This window comes from Microcaecilia unicolor, chromosome 4, assembly GCF_901765095.1.
Source record: "Microcaecilia unicolor chromosome 4, aMicUni1.1, whole genome shotgun sequence".
Taxonomy (NCBI): Eukaryota; Metazoa; Chordata; class Amphibia; order Gymnophiona; family Siphonopidae; genus Microcaecilia; species Microcaecilia unicolor.
In genome coordinates, this window is record NC_044034.1 from 160,692,193 (window position 1) to 160,711,449 (window position 19,257).

General features: G+C 48.1%; 1 protein-coding gene across 2 annotated transcripts in view; it reads left to right on the forward strand.

Annotated features, from left to right (window-relative positions):
* The window catches only part of TTC17 (tetratricopeptide repeat domain 17), a 194,194-nt gene that overhangs the window by 145,425 nt on the left and 29,512 nt on the right, over positions 1-19,257 (forward strand). For both annotated transcript variants that reach the window (XM_030200804.1, XM_030200805.1), the window contains exons 19-20: positions 2,241-2,491; positions 11,069-11,234. In XM_030200804.1, coding sequence (XP_030056664.1) covers positions 2,241-2,491; positions 11,069-11,234 — 417 coding nt within the window. The remainder of the gene's footprint in view (positions 1-2,240; positions 2,492-11,068; positions 11,235-19,257) is intronic.

Genomic DNA, 19,257 nt, shown 5'->3' on the forward strand with positions numbered 1-19,257 from the left:
GATGATATTCAGCCCATGGTGACCAGTGTTTGTTTTGTTAGCCACCCTCTCATATTCAATACTGAGGCCTTGTCTGGGCACTGCAGCTTCTCGTGGTGAAGTTCCTACGAATATCCAAAGATGGCTTACCGAGCAAGGATTAAATGAGCAGGACCCTCTCCTTCCCCCACTGAATATTGACCCCTATGTTAGTTTTTAAAAGAAAACTGAACACCTGACCTAGGTGACTACAGGTGAGCTTTTATCCAAAATAGGAGCCTAAGCTTTTGGCTGAAAAATTGCCTAGTTTTATTATTCCTCTCCAGTTCAGCACCTAACATAGACAATCAAAAATGCTTGCAATTAAATAACTGAACCAATCCACAAGATGAAAATACCATCTATAAAACAGTTAAAAAGTGCAATGTAGGATTTATAAGGAGAACAGGCAAAAAGTTTCAAAATTTGCAACATAAATATTTAGCTGTATCAGAGCCTTGGTGGCTCTCATAGCAATGCCCTTAATTTGAAAATACCTTTTTTTGGAATAAAAATTCTTTTGTAAAGCTATGGTTGCCAGTTGCACCAAAAAAGGTGGAATCCAACACAGATTCTCACTAGACTCAAGCAGTGTTTCACTGATTTCCAAAACTTGATCCTGCAGCACATTAGTGTTTACTGACTTAGCATTTTCGATGTGATGTCAAAATCTGATTTTGGACGTTTTGCAGAAAACATCCAAAAATCCGGTAGCAAACATGGCCATTTTCAAACCAGAAAAACTTCCCCAAGTTTTTGTTTTGAAAATAGTGCCTGTTTTTGGACCAATGTCTTAGACAAAAAGAAAATGTCCAAGGGAAAAATGCACAAAAACAAGCTATTGTGATGTATTGGGGGGGGGGGGGCAGCCTTCTTAGTAGACCAGCCACAAAGACATTGCAGGAGACCAGTGGGGCACTGTAGTGGACTTCACATAAAAGGTCCCAGGTACACATCTCACTGTTACCCCCTTATATTATATGGTGAGCCCTTCCAAACCCACAAAAAAACTACTGTACCCCCTTATAGACAACAACTGAGACATAAGGGCTATTGTAGAGTGCACAATTGGGTACACTAGGTTTTTTGGGAGGTTTGGAGGGTTCACAGTTTCCACCACTAGTGTAGCAGTGGTACATGGGCCTGAGTCCCCTTCTCTCTACAGTGCATTGCACTGACCACAAGGCTACTCCAGGGACCTGCTTACTGCTGTAATAGAACTGGCTATAACATCTAAAGCTGTCATAGAGGCTTGTATGTACTGTTTCTTTCACATCTTTGGGGAGGTGGGAGGGGGTTAGAGACCACTGGGGGAGTAAGGGGAAGTCATGCCATAATTCTTCTAGTGGTGACCTAGTCATTTTTTAAAGAGATCCAGACCAAAACATCCAACTTTTAGCCCTGGGCATTTTTGCTTTGTTCCATTATGGCAGAAAAACGTCCACATTTTGGGAATGCCCAAATCCTGCCCCCAACTGCCCCTTTTTGATTTAGACACACTGCATATGATCTGCATAGAAAAGAGTCTTAAAAATGGGTTTCAAAAATAGCATTTTGACATTTTGGCAAAAAATGTCCATCTGTTGCTTTTTGGATGTTTTCTATTTTGAAAATGAGCCCCTTAATGTCGTATGTCACTAAAATAAACTAGTCTATGGAAGTATTGTGTTATGTGCTGAATCATGAGTATGAGTGTATTTTTTCCACAGATAAATGTAGAAAAACCTCAACAAATCTAGAGAAGTTTTTGTTTTTTCTGTAGTGCCATTGTGAAATTAATGGCCTATGAACATGCAAAAGGCATAGAAGGGAAATTACCTCCATAGGCATCTGAATTTGTTTGTCTCCAGTCCTTTGATTTATGGTTTTAACTCCTATTAGACACCAAGATCTTTTAAATACTAGCCCTTAAATATTTAGACTGTCTAGAAGCATTTTGGATTTTTGGCTTTATCTAGTCACTGATTTCACAGTGGTATAGCACCCAGAACACATTGTGTTGATAATGGTGACTTTTAAGGAATGTGAGGCAGGGTGTGGAAATTAAGGAATGGGTTGAGAAGCCAAGGATTAGATTTTTTGTTTGGGCTTTTTTTTGAATGCTAAATATATTTGTTTATCCTGTGTTTTTAATATGTCTTGTATGTTTCTATTAAGCAAAAAAGCAGAAATGAAGGTTTAAACTAAATTAAATGAAGTGATATTCGATCCTCTATTATCAGACATAGTTGTGGCAGAAAGCAATGCCAGTGATGGACAGGAGGATATGGGAGACCCTCGAATGTCTGAAGAAATGCTGGCTCTGGTAGATGAGTTTGAAAACACATGGCCTCTTGAAGCATTTGAGGGAGCGCTGGAGGCAAAAGGCTGTCGGATGGACTTGCAAGGCATAAGAGTCCTGAAGAAAGGTTCCCAGGATGGCGTGTCTGGCTCCTGCTTTGGAGACTGTGAAGATGATGACGAGGCTGAATGGGTAAGAGCGGACTCAAAAATTAGTTGTTACCAATTTTATTGATTTTCCTGGTTGATTTTGTGACTTTTTCCATACTAGATGGCAAGACTAACAGCCCTAGAAAAACAGGACTTATCTGCCCTTGTAATGTAAAGCACAGTCCATATCCTGCCTGTGTAGCTTGGAGAATGACCTGTAGATAGTTTGTGTGACTTTGGCCTTTTTCCCCTTTCTTAAATCTAACAATTTCATTTGTAATAGTTATGCATGAGACCAGATTTCAGTGATGTGAGCAACTAACAATTGAGATCATTATTTCCTCTGACATAGGCCAGCAGATTGCTTTTAGTAGTTACCAACCTGAGCATTATTTGAATTGGAAACCTAGAAAAGATTATACTTTGTTTCTTTTGTCATATGTTAGTGGAGAGGCAGTATAACCTGGAGCACCTGCCAACACAGAAAAGATTTTCAGATACTGGACTTTATCTTACTAAAGGGAGGGGGTAGTAGAGGTGGACCAAAAAACCTCCAGCACCAAGAGAAAGTAAAATTTTGTTTACTGTCCAAAGCACCTCTCAAGAAAAAGACCCGACACTGGTCTTCTCTTGAGGTGCTTTGGACAGTAAACAAATTTTACTTTCTCTTGGTTTATTTATTTATTAATTTGGATTTATTTACCGCCTTTTTGAAGGAATTCACTCAAGGCGGTGTACAGTAAGAATAGATCAAACTTGAGCAATAGGCAATTACAGCAGTAAAAATATTCAAATTATACAAAGAGGCATATTTTCAAAGCACTTAGCCTTCCAAAGTTCCATAGAAACCTATGGAACTTTGGAAGGCTAAGTGCTTTGAAAATATGCCTCAAAGTATGGCATGGTGTACTACTTACAATGTCAACACAATATGTAATAGAACATTTTAATTGATAGTGAAGGGTAAAGCAAAGATGTAACATATAGATAGGTAAGCGAGAAGTAAGGTGACTGATTTAAAGGAAGTTGCACATGAGGTCAGAAAAATGGTTAAATATTATCTCAGCTATGGTAGGAATGGATAAACATGTCCTTCTGCAGTATGTGCAGCCCGTGTCATTCCTTTGGTGTGTGTGTGTGAGACTAACAAGTTAGTTACTTCTTCCATTAAAGGCCTGGTTGAAGAGCCAAGCTTTCACCTGCTTCCTGAAGTAGAGATAATCTTGTGTTAAGCGCAGCCTTTCAAGCAGTGCATTCCAGAGTGTGGGGGCTACCTCGGAGAAGGCTTGCTTTCGGGTATCACATCGTGTAATGTCTTATGGAGAGGGTGTGGTTAGTGATATTCCTTGAGAGGACCTTAGTGTCCTTAACTATGTGTGGCGGATCATCCTATTAGGTACTAAGAGCCATTCCCTTTCAGGGCCTTGAAGATCAGACATAGTTTTAAATTTAGCCCTGTATTGTACTGGTATCCAATGAAGTGTTTGCAAAAATGGTGTGATATGGTCATGTTGCTTGCAACCTTCTATGAGTCTTGCTGCTGCATTCTGAATCAACTGAAGCTGGTGCAGGCCCTTTGTAGTCATACCATTGTATAGTGCATTGCAGTAATCCAGCCTTGATGTTATCATGACATGCACTACTGGGATAAGATTTACCTTCTCGATGTAAGGAGAGCGGCAGCCTAGCTGTCACAAATAGTAGAAGCAGCTCTTGAAGGTTGCTTGGTTGGTTTTGCTAGAGATTTTTTGGTCCACCTCTTCCCTTTTTTGCCTTTTCATCCATAGGGGTTTGTTTCCTGCACTTCTTTTTGTTTTTTTTGGTCTTATTTTACTAAGACAGTTTTCAACTGTTGAAAAGCTGCAGAGTCCATGGGTTCTTTCATCTGCAGATGTTGCACCAGTTTTCAAGGGGAAAGTACAAGTATACTCTCTTTGAAAATTGACCCTGGTAAAAGTTCTTTTAGACATTTGCATTTTCCCCTCCCTTAAAGAATGCATGTGGTTTGCATGGCATTATCTCTGGTTAATGGCTTCTGAAAATTGCCACGTTGAGACTGCTGGAAAAACATTGCTGTGCATGATTGTAAACTCTGCTGAAAATCTGGATTCTCCGAGGACAAGCAGGCTGCTTGTTCTCACGACTGGGTGATGTCCGCGGCAGCCCCCACCAACCGGAAGAAGCTTCGCGGGCAGTCCGCACGCAGGGCACACCCACCGCGCATGCGCGGCCGTCTTCCCGCCCGTGCGCGACCGTTCCCGCCAGTCCTTTCTTTTCCGCGCCTGGAGAGAGTCGTGCGACTGCCGCTCTCTCTTAGTCAGCCCCAGAAAACCGTCGCGTTCTTCGCGAATTCGTTTATTTTTTGTTTCTGTTGCCGCGCGCTCCAGTTTTCCTTTTTTCCTTTAAAAAAAAAAAAAAGAGAGAGCACGCGCTTTATTTTCCCTCGTTTTCTAGCGAGGGCGTCGCGTTGCGGCCTTGTGGCCACGCGGTCGATTATTTTTTGAGGTGTGATTTACCGCCACCATCGACGACTTTAACTTCGCCGACGCGATTTTTCCGTCGATGTCCTCGAAGGTCCCGAGTGGATTTAAGAAGTGTGGTCGGTGCGGCCGGCCGATCTCGCAGACCGACACCCACGCTTGGTGCCTCCAGTGCCTCGGGCCGGAGCACAATATCAAGTCGTGTTCTTTGTGTCTTGGTCTCTGGAAACGGACTCAGGTTGCGAGGCAAGTTCTGCGGGACCGTCTTTTTGGAACTTGCGCCGGCCCCTCGACGTCGACCTCGACGGCATCGGTATCGACGGCCGGTTCTTCGGTACCGGTATCGAGGCCCGAGAAATCGGCACCGATGGCATCGACCCCAGGAGCACAGGTCCCGTCGGCCCGCCGGTCCTCCGGTGAGAGTAGGGGTGAGAGGCCGCGTGGGCAATCGGCCCCGGTCACTCCCTCTGCCCATGGCCCTCGGGACCGAACCCTGTCTGACCCGGTCCCTCGAGACCGAGAGGGATCGACCTCCTCCTCCTCCGTTCCACCTGGCGTCGATGACGGGCACCGCAAAAAATCAAAGAAGCACCATCATCGGTCGCCTTCGATGCATCCGGCTCTTGGTGCCGGCGAGGAGTCGACGCCGAAGCGTCAGCGTCGAGAGGAGAGATCCCCTTCGGTAGTGGAGGTACCGACGCGTCAGGGTCCCAGCACTTCGGTGCAGTCTCCTGGACCCGAGCAGCTTCCGGCACCGACACCTCTACCGGCCCCCCCGCCTTTCCCGGCAGCGGGCCTGGACGAGTGCCTCCGAGCCATCCTTCCGGGGATCCTGGAAGGGCTGATGCGCCAAGCTGTGCCGGCGCCGGGGGTGCTTGCGCCCTCGGCGCCGTTGACTGTGGCGCCGGCGAGCTCTAGCCCGGTGCCGAGGCCGTCGACACCGCCGCCGCTTGCGGCGCCGGTCTCGACCGCCACGCAGGTGGAGTCCCCGTCGACGTCGATGGAGGGAGCTTCGTCCCCGCCGGCGCGGGAGTCCACCGCTCGACGACACCGAGGCCTCGGTGCCTCGATGTCGAGCCGGGCCCGGTTAAGGACTCAGCTACATGAGCTTATGTCCGATACCGAGGAAGAGGCCTCGTGGGGGGAAGAGGAAGACCCCAGATATTTCTCCTCAGAGGAGTCTGCGGGTCTTCCCTCGGACCCCACGCCTTCACCAGAGAGGAAGCTCTCGCCTCCTGAGAGCCTCTCCTTTGCCTCCTTTGTAAGGGATATGTCTATTTGCATTCCCTTCCCCGTGGTCTCGGTGGATGAGCCGAGGGCTGAGATGCTCGAGGTCCTCGACTATCCATCACCACCTAGAGAGTCCTCCACGGTGCCGTTGCACAGTGTCCTCAAAGAGACACTGCTTCGGAACTGGATGAGACCGCTATCTAATCCCATCATTCCCAAGAAAGCAGAATCCCAGTACAGAATCCACTCGGACCCAGAGTTAATGCGGCCCCAATTGCCCCATGACTCGGCGGTCGTGGATTCTGCTCTCAAGAGGGCACGGAGTTCGAGGGATACCGCCTCGGCGCCCCCGGGGCGGGAGTCTCGCACTCTGGACTCGTTTGGGAGGAAGGCCTACCAATCCTCCATGCTCGTGACCCGCATCCAGTCCTACCAGCTCTATACGAGCATCCACATGCGGAACAATGTGAAGCAACTGGCGGACCTGGTCGATAAGCTCCCGCCGGAGCAGTCCAGGCCTTATCAGGAGGTGGTCAGGCAGCTGAAGGCGTGCAGAAAGTTCCTGTCCAAGGGTATCTATGACACCTGTGACGTGGCATCTCGGGCTGCGGCCCAAGGTATACTGATGCGCAGGCTCTCATGGCTGCGTGCCTCTGACCTGGACAACCGCACCCAGCAGAGACTGGCCGACGTCCCTTGCCGGGGGGATAATATTTTTGGTGAGAAGGTCGAGCAGCTGGTGGACCAACTGCATCAGCGGGAAACCGCCCTCGACAAGCTCTCCCACCGGGCGCCTTCAGCATCCACCTCAGCAGGTGGACGTTTTTCCCGGGCCCGGCAGGCTGTGCCCTATTCTTTTGCAAAGCGTAGGTACACCCAGCCGGCCCGAAAGCCTCGTCAGGCACAGGGACAGCCCCAGCGCGCTCGTTCTCGTCAACAGCGTGCGCCTAAGCAGCCCCCTGCGCCTCCACAGCAAAAGCCGGGGACGGGCTTTTGACTGGATCCACGGGAACATAGCCGCCCTCAAAGTGTCCGTACCGGACGATCTGCCTGTCGGAAGGAGGTTAAAATTTTTTCACCAAAGGTGGCCTCTCATAACCTCCGACCAGTGGGTTCTCCAAATAGTGCGGTGCGGATACGCCCTGAATTTGGTCTCCCTGCCACCAAATTGTCCTCCGGGAGCTCAATCTTTCAGCTCCCATCACAAGCAGGTACTTGCAGAGGAACTCTCCGCCCTTCTCAGCGCCAATGCGGTCGAGCCCGTACCACCCGGGCAAGAAGGGCAGGGATTCTATTCCAGGTACTTCCTTGTGGAAAAGAAAACAGGGGGGATGCGTCCCATCCTAGACCTGAGAGGCCTGAACAAATTCCTGGTCAAAGAAAAGTTCAGGATGCTTTCCTTGGGCACCCTTCTGCCAATGATTCAGAAAAACGATTGGCTATGTTCCCTGGATTTAAAGGACGCATACACTCACATCCCGATACTGCCAGCTCACAGACAGTATCTCAGATTCCGCCTGGGCGCACGGCACTTTCAGTATTGTGTGCTGCCCTTTGGGCTCGCCTCTGCCCCAAGAGTGTTTACAAAGTGCCTCGTGGTGGTAGCGGCGTATCTACAAAAGCTGGGAGTGCACGTGTTCCCATATCTCGACGATTGGCTGGTCAAGAGCACCTCGGAGGCAGGAGCCCTCCGGTCTATGCAGTGCACTATTCAACTTCTGGAGCTGCTGGGGTTTGTGATAAATTACCCAAAGTCCCATCTCCAGCCAACACAGTCTCTGGAATTCATAGGAGCTCTGCTGAATACCCAGACGGCTCGGGCCTTCCTTCCCGAAGCGAGGGCCAACAACCTCCTGTCCCTGGCTTCGCAGACCAGAGCGTCTCAGCAGGTCACAGCTCGGCAGATGTTGAGACTTCTGGGTCATATGGCCTCCACAGTTCATGTGACTCCCATGGCTCGTCTTCACATGAGATCTGCTCAATGGACCCTAGCTTCCCAGTGGTTTCAGGCCACCGGGAATCTAGAAGATGTCATCCGCGTCTCCACCAGTTGCCGCACTTCACTGCTCTGGTGGACCATCCGGACCAATTTGACCCTGGGACGTCCATTCCAAATTCCGCAGCCCACGAAAGTGCTGACGACGGATGCATCTCGCCTGGGGTGGGGAGCTCATGTCGATGGGCTTCACACCCAGGGTCTGTGGTCCCTCCAGGAAAAGGATCTGCAGATCAACCTCCTGGAGCTCCGAGCGATCTGGAACGCACTGAAGGCATTCAGAGATCGGCTGTCCTACCAAATTATCCAAATTCGGACAGACAATCAGGTTGCAATGTATTACACCAACAAGCAGGGGGGCACCGGATCTCGCCCCTTGTGTCAGGAAGCCGTCGGGATGTGGCGTTGGGCTTGCCAGTTCGGCATGCTCCTCCAAGCCACATACCTGGCAGGTGTAAACAACAGTCTGGCCGACAGACTGAGCAGAGTCATGCAACCGCACGAGTGGTCGCTTCATTCCAGAGTGGTACGCAAGATCTTCCGAGAGTGGGGCACCCCCTCGGTGGACCTTTTCGCCTCTCAGACCAACCACAAGCTGCCTCTGTTCTGTTCCAGACTACAGGCACACGGCAGGCTAGCGTCGGATGCCTTTCTCCTCCATTGGGGGACCGGCCTCCTGTATGCTTATCCTCCCATACCTTTGGTGGGAAGACCTTACTGAAGCTCAAGCAAGACCACGGCACCATGATTCTGATAGCGCCCTTTTGGCCCCGTCAGATCTGGTTCCTTCTTCTTCTGGAGTTGTCCTCAGAAGAACCGTGGAGATTGGAGTGTTTTCCGACTCTCATCTCGCAGAACGACGGAGCGTTGCTGCACCCCAACCTTCAGTCCCTGGCTCTCACGGCCTGGATGTTGAGGGCGTAGACTTCACTGCGTTGGGTCTGTCTGAGGGTGTCTCCCGTGTCTTGCTTGCCTCTAGGAAGGATTCCACTAAAAAGAGTTACTTTTTCAAGTGGAGGAGGTTTGTCGTTTGGTGTGAGAGCAAGGCCCTAGAACCTCGTTCTTGCCCTGCACAGAACCTGCTTGAATACCTTCTGCACTTATCAGAGTCTGGCCTCAAGACCAACTCAGTAAGGAATCACCTTAGTGCGATTAGTGCTTACCATTATCGTGTGGAAGGTAAAGCCATCTCTGGAGAGCCTTTAGTCGTCCGATTCATGAGAGGCTTGCTTTTGTCAAAGCCCCCTATCAAGCCTCCTACAGTGTCATGGGATCTCAACGTCGTCCTCACCCAGCTGATGAAACCTCCTTTTGAGCCACTGAATACCTGCCATCTGAAGTACTTGACCTGGAAGGTCATTTTCTTGGTGGCAGTTACTTCAGCTCGTAGAGTCAGTGAGCTTCAAGCCCTAGTAGCTCACGCTCCATATACCAAATTTCATCACAACAGAGTAGTGCTCCGCACCCACCCAAAGTTCCTGCCGAAGGTGGTGTCGGAGTTCCATCTTAACCAGTCAATTGTCTTGCCAACATTCTTCCCCAGGCCGCATACCCGCCCTGCTGAACGTCAGTTGCACACATTGGACTGCAAGAGAGCATTGGCCTTCTACTTGGAGCGGACACAGCCCCACAGACAGTCCGCCCAATTGTTTGTTTCTTTCGACCCTAACAGGCTAGGGGTCGCTGTCGGGAAACGCACCATCTCCAATTGGCTAGCAGATTGCATTTCCTTCACTTACGCCCAGGCTGGGCTGGCTCTTGAGGGTCATGTCACGGCTCATAGTGTTAGAGCCACTTGAAGTCAGCCACTATTGAAGAGATCTGCAAGGCTGCGACGTGGTCATCTGTCCACACATTCACATCACATTACTGCCTCCAGCAGGATACCCGACGTGACAGTCGGTTCGGGCAGTCGGTGCTGCAGAATCTGTTTGGGGTTTAAATCCAACTCCACCCTCCAGGACCCGAATTTATTCTGGTCAGGCTGCACTCTCAGTTAGTTGTTCTTCGTAGGTCAATTTCTGTTATGCCGTTGCGAGGTTCCATTGACCTGGGTTCTTGTTTTGAGTGAGCCTGAGAGCTAGGGATACCCCAGTCGTGAGAACAAGCAGCCTGCTTGTCCTCGGAGAAAGTGAATGATACATACCTGTAGCAGGTGTTCTCCGAGGACAGCAGGCTGATTGTTCTCACCTACCCTCCCTCCTCCCCTTTGGAGTTGCATTTCATCTTTTTGCTTGTCATTCAACTGGCGGGAACGGTCGCGCACGGGTGGGAAGACGGCCGCGCATGCGCGGTGGGCGTGCCCTGCGTGCGGACCGCCCGCGAAGCTTCTTCTGGTTGGTGGGGGCTGCCGCGGACGTCACCCAGTCGTGAGAACAATCAGCCTGCTGTCCTCGGAGAACACCTGCTACAGGTATGTATCATTCACTTTCCCCCGCTTCCCCCCCCCCCCCCCCCCCCCCCGTGGGCTGGGTTTTTCTGATCATGATAATAGGTGTCCTGGAGATGAGAGAAGTTACTTTAATACTCTGTTCATAGGTCCTTGCTATGTGACAGCAGTTTACTAGAAGAAACTCATGATCCAAAGTAAATACCAGAATTATAAACAATTTTTTATTACAATACCATTTTCCCGTCCCACTTTGCATTCCCACTGTAAATGTCTTAACAGATGTGATTTAAAGTAGGTGAATGTGTGTGCAGGAAAGCAAGGATGAGACATCTGCATGCCCTGTGGTTGAGCAGATGACTAGATTTACACACACCCCTTGTCTTATGATGTGGTAAATATAGGCAGGTGTGGGTAACCTGTTGTACCTCTGAAATGCCAGAATGCTTAAAATAGGTTAGCTCTGCATGAGTAGTGTCCTGTCTGTCTTCAGAATTCATCACTGACAATGTTGTTGTTCTGTAGATAACATTCCAAGTGAAACGTTTAAAGAAACCGAAAACCGACAGTCAGGATCCTCAGGAGCCATCAGTGAAGACTGGAAAGGAAGCGGCTAATTCAGAAATTGAAACCCATTTTCAAACTGCCCTAGAAATCAGCGGTCCGAAGATACTTTCTCCTGGACCACTCGGTAGAGTTGGAGTTTTTGTTAAATTCATTTGGTACTCATGTTTACAGACTTCTTTCACTTGATTACCCCCCTTTCTTCAGAAGAATGGGAATGCAGGAAGCTGCAGCCAGTATGAGAAAATATGAGGAAAAAATGCTTTCTAAATGTTCTAAAGAGAAGAGGGGTGGGTTTGTGCATCAGTTTAGAAAGGAAGCACACTCGTGTCCCACAATAATCATGCTATACAAGCAGGTAGTGCATAGGACGGCTTCTACCTGGAAGCTGTCATGGTACTTTTGGCAGGAAAGTGTGCTATAGGATGGCAAATGCTTTCTCCTGGGTTCTGCTATGGAAAAGGAATTCCAGCAACTTCTGGAATAATGCTTCTAGATTCAGAAGTGGAGGTTGGGGGGTGGGGATACTGCTATAGCTGCCTTACAAGCTCCGCACTGTATGTGGTCTCCTCATGGCTGCCATCTTGAGTGAGAATTTGGAGCCAGGTTATGCATACTGCAGTGCTCAAAGTAAGACCCCAGTGGTCTGTAATTTTTGCTTTTGATATGTAAACCTATTTTGAATTGTGTAACAAGTTAAAACCTTTAAAAATTGCCCTTAAAATGTGAGATTTTTTTTTCCAAATATTTTCTTAACACCAAAACAAGAGATTATTATTTAAATTCATGCACCAGTCTCCCTCTATGCACTCCCAAGATCCCTAAGGTCATCCCAAGGAACATCCCTAACCAACCCCTCTCCAAAGGATAGCACGTGATGGGACGTCTCCCAACTAGCCATGTCCAGAGTAGCCTCTTCACTCTGGAAAGCACTGCCTCAAAGGCTTCACTTAACGCAGAGTCCCTCAATTTCAGGAATGGTAGGCCTAGCCCTTTAAATATTTCACTTCCATTATTAAGCTTTCCACTATTCAAGAACCAGTGGGATAGTTATGTACATCAACCAGCAGTCTGTTAAAAAGATAGAGAACTGAAAACTGAGTTGAGACATTTCTCTTGGCATCCAGTCCAGCTGCTCAGTATTTTCTATCTCCAGCAGTTGGATGGGCAAACTTTTCAGCCTCTGGTTCTGAGTGCATTTGCTCCTGGTCTAGTGGATCAGCTGGTTCTCAGGTGAACTTTGTGGGTGGCTTCAGTTTGCAGAGTCATATCTGGAGGTCTTTGATTCTGGTGTCCCATAAATTAACTTCTTCTTTTCCGTCACCTCTCCCCTCTTTCCTGTTGAGCTGTCCTTTTCCAGCACAACAACCTTAAAAAGAAGAAAGAAAGGATGAGGAAAGAGGTTTACTGGAGGGTGTGAGACAGAGTATCCATCCTGATTGTTTCTCATCTGTGGTAAAAACTTGTGGAGACTGTGAGTTTGGGGGAAGCAACCTGCACTGGTAAGTCAGACTAAAGTTTGACTCAGAACCACTTGGAGGGCTGCAAGTTCTACTTCGTGCAGGGAAGGGACCCTGACTCACTGCTTGGGACATGTGCTGCAATTGTGACAGTTGGAGTGAATGACAACTTCTGTGGAGGCAGTTAAGTGGGGTTTTTGTTGTGGGGACCTGCTGACAGGCATCAGGGCATTGAAGCGCATGCAAGCCTGGAATCCCACGGGACACAGCGGAAATGGGCAGCAGCAGCACATATTCGGATTTGGCGCAGCATCCAAACATGCCAGGGTCTATGGACTCTCCGGCAGTGCTGGTATGCAGTTTGATGCAGGAGAGTGCAGGAACAGGCACCATTTTGTCAGGGCTGACGGGCAGTGAAGAGCAACCTCTGTCTGGAGCACAGCAGCCATTTTACAGCCTCAGGGCCCAACAATGCATTCAGCTGCAACAGGATCTTTACTTGAAGCAGGGACAGAGTTGCTACAAGGTGCTTTAGTTTTGTCAGCCCGCTGCAACTCCAGCTTCTAAGAGATCTTGTTTAGACCTCCAGGAATGGGCAGATGAGGCTATCTCTGCTTCTCCCTCATTATTTGATATGGCCTCAGTCTACTCAGAGGAGCCATCATTGAAGGAGCCGAAGAAGGGAGAGCTTCTTCCTGAAGAGGGGGATGACCCAAAGATACTGCGGTTGTTTCATAAAGAGGAACTCAGTTCTCTTATTTTTGAGGCACTGGCAATGCATTCTGTTGAGGAGCCTTCTGCTTCGGCGTCAGGAGTTCCATCTTCATCGATTGTGAGGGGGGCTTAGAGGGTCTTCTAAGACCCTCCTGATGCATCCAGACATTCAAGACCTAATTACAGCAGAATGGGTCTCATCTGACATTTGGCTAAGAGTGGGAAGAACCATGGCTCGTATCTACTTGTTAGTGCCAGAGGTGAAAGATAACTTGCAGCTTCCCAGGGTTGACTCCCTGTTTACAGCTGTGACTCAGATGATCACCTTACCGGTGGAAGGGGGCATTGTCCTAAAAGTCCTACAGGATAGAAAGGCTCACTAAAATAAGCTTTTGAAGTGGCCTCTTTGAGCCTTCAAGTGATAGTGTGCAGCTCGTTCGTGGCAAGAACATGCCAGAAGTGGCATCAACAGTCTGCAACACAAGATAGGAACCATAATGCCCAGCTGGAAGTGGGGTTGGCCTACTTGGCAGATACTGTTTATAGCATATTACAGGTTACGGCCTGTAGTATGTCTTTGGCCGTCACGGCACATTGGCAACTCTGGTTGCAGTATTGGGCAGCAGATGCAACATCGGTCACATTAGTTAAACTGCCCTTTTGGAGCAAGTGGCTATTCTGAGACGATCTCAATAACTGGGGGAAGCTAACCCACAGCGGTTGCCAGAGCATAAGCCGAAAGCTTCTGGTTGTGTGTCTTCAGAGGGCTCTCAATCTCAATTTTGAGAGAGCAGATGGTACTGGCCTGATCGACAGCAGTGTGGTCAAAGTCCTGCATTCAGGCATGCCAGTCTTCCTTTCATGCAGACAGGAAGTTCTCCTCTCAGTCAGCTAGAGCGCCCAATGACTCCCAAGCTTTGCAATGATGCGAGACTGGTCCTCTTCCTCTGGTGGGAGGGTGCCTAGGGAGTTTCGGGAGAAGAGGGCCAAAATCACAAAAAGACCAGAACATAAGTGTTGCCATACTGGCACAGACCGAAGGTCCATCAAGCCCAGCATCTTGTTTCCAACAGTGGCCAATACAGGTTATAAGTACCTGGCAAGATCCCAAAACAGTACAATACATTTTATGCTGCTTATCCTAGAAATAAGCAGATGATTTTCCTCAAGTCATTTTAATAATGGCTTATGGACTTTTCTTTTAGGAAGCTATCCAAACCTTTTTTAAACCCCACTAACTAACTGCTTTTACCACATTCTTTGGCAATGAATTCCAGAGTTTAATTACATGTTGAGTGAAGAAATATTTTCTCCGATTCATTTTAAATTTACTACTTTGTAGCTTCACTGCGTACCTGTAGTCCTAGTATTTTTGGAAAGAGTAAGCAAACGATTCATGTCTACCCATTCTACTCCACTCGTTATTTTATAGACCTATATCATATCTCCCCTCAGCCTTTTCTCCAAGCTGAGGAGCCCTAGCTGCTTTAGCCTTTCATCTTAGGGAAGTCGTCCCATCCCCTTTATCATTTTCGTCGCCCTTCTCTGTACCTTTTTTTAATTCTACTGTATCTTTTTTTGAGATACGGTGACCAGAATTTGCACACAGTATTCGAGGTAAGGTTGCACCATGGAGTGATACAAAGGCATTATAATGTCCTCATTTTTGTTTTCCATTCCTTTCTTAATTATACCTAACATTCTATTTGCTTTCTTAGCCGCTGCTGCTGCACACTGAGAATTTCAACTTATCAATGATGACACCTAGATCCCTTTCCTGGTCGGTGACTTCTAATGTGGAACCTTGCATCATGTAGCTATAGTTCAGGCTCCTCTTTCCCACATGCATCACTTTGCACTTGCTCACATTAAACGTAATGTGCCATTTGGATGCCGATTTCCCAGTCTCATAATGTCCTCTTGTAATTTTCACAGTCCTCTTGCGATTCAACAACTTTGATGTTTTAACGTTTTTTTATTGATGACAATGTTCTTACAGTATATATCATATGCAGTCTTAACATATCAAACCTCTCGCATTCAAATGTCAGTAATCATCCAGAAACAGTGAATGTCTTATTCTGTTTACAGTCATCAAAAAATTTTTATCAACATTTTCTCCCCCACCCAACCCTCTTCTTCTTTGTAAACTTCAACAGTTGATCACCGTACAACATTCTATTCCCCCCCTATGAACCATTTAACTTTAACAGTTTGTAATAGGTGCCCCATCCGTGTGATTTAACAACTTTGAATAACTTTGTGTCATCAGCAAATTTAATTACCTCACTAGTTAGTTCCAACTCTAGATCATTTATAAATATGTTAAAAAGCAGCAGTCCCAGCAGAGACCCTTGGGTAACCCTGCTATCTGCCCTTCTCCATTGTGAATACTGACCGTTTAACCCTACTCTGTTTTCTATCTTTTAGCCAGTTTTTAGTCCACAGTAGAGTACTACCTCCTATCCCATGACTCTCCAATTTCATCTGGAGTCTTTCAGGAGTTACTTTGTCAAATGCCTTTTGAAAATCCAGATACACAATATTTATTTATTCTTTTTGGTGCATTTTTACCCCACATTTTCCCACATAAGCAGGCGCAATGCGGCTTACATTAAGTCAAGAGTATACAATTAAATATAGAGATGGCACAGAAACAGAATGTGACAGGAGGGGAAGGTTCACGGGATGACATGGGCAAAGGACAGGGGTGAAGAGCCAACAAGTGGTAGAGGTTAAACAGAGGAGTAGCCAGGGGAATAAGCCTTGGCAAATAATGTCTTTAAGGACTTCTTGAACTGCTGATGGTCGATGAGCTCCTTAAGCAGTCGTGGCAGGACATTCCAGGATTGTGTGCTGATGTAGGGGAAGGACGAAGCATAAAGAGTCTTGTATTTTACATGCCTACAGGTAGGGTAATGAAGATGGAGGTAAGTCCTTGCAGAGCTCTGGGCATTTCTAGAGGGCAGATCGATTTGAGTAAGCATGTATTCAGAGGCTTCTCTATAGATTATCTTGTGTGTAAGTGAACAGATTTTAAATGTAATACTCTCCTTGTTAGGGAGCTAGTGTAGTTGAAAACGGAGCGGCTGAGCAGGAACAAAGCGTGATTTCCCCAGGATGTCGTGCGGCCGTGTTTTGAGCCATTTGAAGCTGTTTAAGAATATAGTCCCGGTAACCGGCATAGATCCCGCTCCAGTAGTCTATATGGTACAGGACCAGCCAGTGAACAAGGGTACGGAATAGCTCCCGTGTTAAGAAATGCCTGATACGCTTCAGCCTCCACATTGCATAGAACATACGTTTTGTGATGATTTGCACTTGATTGTCCAGCACAACTTCTAGGATTCTCAGGCTATTGGAGATTGGAAGTTTGTAGTCCTTAACGGTGAGTGTTCTGTGGACAACTTTACAGTACTGGGGACGAAAGGATAAGACATTGTGTTTTGTCTTTATTAAGCTTAAACAAAAACGCCTTTGCCCAGGAATCCATGATGGAAAACTGGCGTCTATTTGACCAGAGATTTCGGCTAGTGTTGACCGAAAAGGGATGGAGATGGTCACATCGTCCGCATAAATTAATGGGTTAAGGCCGAGTTTTGATAGTGCTTTTGCTAGCGGAATCAGCATGACATTGAAAAGGATAGGAGAAAGGAGTGAGCCCTGAGGTACCCCACAATCGGCTTTCCATGGTGCAGAAATGTTGGAATTAGCTTTGACTTGGTAGGTACGGGAGGATAGGAAACCCTTGATCCAGTTTAGCACGTTCTCACTTATTCTGAATATGTCCAGCAGGTACAGCAAAAGCTCATGATCCACCATGTCGAACGCGCTGGACATGTCAAATTGGAGTAATAAGATTTGGTTCCCAGTGGATATTTCCCTGTTGAAATTAAATAGAAGAGTAACCAGAACTGTTTCGGTACTGTGCTGCGGATGGAACCCCGATTGAGAGCAATGTAAAATGTCGAAGTTCCACATGTAATCAGTGAGCTGAGTAGTGACCAAACTTTCCATTGTTTTAATAAGTAATGGGATTGAAGCTACTGGCCGATAATTTGAAATGACATCAGCATTTATCTTTGGGTTCTTAGGAATTGGTGTGAGAAGAATGCTTCCATGCGTAGAAGGGAAAAGACCCCGTTCGAGCATGAAGTTTAGATAGGAGGTAAAATCCACGATGAAGCATTCAGGCGCAGTTTTTAACAGATGACTAGGGCAGATATCAAGACCACAATATCTACCGGCTCATCTTTATCCATATGTTTGTTCACCCGTTCAAAAAAATGTAGTAGATTAGTGAGGCAAGATTTCCTTAATTAAATCCATGTTGGCTTTATTTATTTATTTATTTAAGGTTCATTTGTATCCCACATTCTCCGAGGACAAGCAGGCTGCTTGTTCTCACTGATGGGTGACGTCCACGGCAGCCCCTCCAATCGGAATCTTCACTAGCAAAAGCCTTTGCTAGCTCTCGCGCACCGATGCGCACCGCGCATGCGCGGCCGTCTTCCCGCCCGAAACCGGCTCGTGCCGGCCAGTCTTCTTTTGTCCGCGCTCGGTACGGTCGTGTCTGATACCGATGGTGAGGCCTCGTGGGAGGAGGAGGAGGACATCAGATATTTCTCTGACGAGGAGTCTGATGGCCTGCCTTCTGATCCCACTCCCTCTCCTGAAAGGCAGCTTTCTCCTCCCGAGAGTCTGTCTTTTGCAGCCTTTGTCCGGGAGATGTCTACGGCCATCCCCTTCCCGGTGGTTGTGGAGGACGAGCCCAGGGCTGAAATTTTTGAGCTCCTGGACTATCCTTCTCCACCTAAGGAAGCGTCCACAGTACCCATGCATCATGTCCTAAAAAAGACATTGCTGGCGAACTGGATCAAGCCATTAAGTAATCCCCACATTCCCAAGAAGATCGAGTCCCAGTACCGGATCCATGGGGACCCAGAGCTGATGTGCACTCAGTTGCCTCACGACTCTGGAGTTGTGGATTTGGCCCTAAAGAAGGCTAAGAGTTCTAGGGAGCATGCTTCGGCGTCCCCGGGCAAGGACTCTAGAACCTTAGACTCCTTTGGGAGGAAGGCCTACCATTCTTCTATGCTCGTGGCCAAAATCCAGTCTTACCAGCTCTACACGAGCATACACATGCGGAACAATGTGCGGCAGTTGGCGGGCTTGGTGGACAAGCTCCCCCCTGAGCAAGCCAAGCCATTTCAGGAGGTGGTCAGGCAGCTGAAGGCGTGCAGAAAATTCCTGGCCAGAGGGGTGTATGACACCTTTGATGTTGCGTCCAGGGCCGCTGCTCAAGGTGTGGTGATGCGCAGACTCTCATGGCTGCGTGCCTCCGACCTGGAGAATAGGATCCAGCAGCGGATTGCGGACTCGCCTTGCCGTGCGGATAATATTTTTGGAGAAAAAGTCGAACAGGTGGTAGAGCAGCTCCACCAGCGGGATACCGCTTACGACAAGTTCTCCCGCCGGCAGCCTTCAGCTTCTACCTCTACAGGTAGACGATTTTTTGGGGGAAGGAGGGCTGTTCCCTACTCTTCTGGTAAGCGTAGGTACAATCCTCCTTCTCGACAGCCTGCGGCCCAGGCTAAGCCCCAGCGCGCTCGCTCTCGTCAGCAGCGTGCGCCTCAGCAAGGCCCCTCGGCTCCCCAGCAGAAGCCAGGGACGAGCTTTTGACTGGCTCCAGCAGAGCATAGCCGACATCCAAGTGTCAGTGCCGGGCGACCTGCCGGTCAGAGGGAGGTTGAAAGTTTTTCACCAAAGGTGGCCTCTCATAACCTCCGATCAGTGGGTTCTCCAAATAGTCCGGCAAGGATACACCCTCAATTTGGCTTCAAAACCTCCAAATTGTCCACCGGGAGCTCTATCTTACAGCTTCCAACACAAGCAGGTACTTGCAGAGGAACTCTCCGCCCTTCTCAGCGCCAATGCGGTCGAGCCCGTGCCATCCGGGCAGGAAGGGCTGGGATT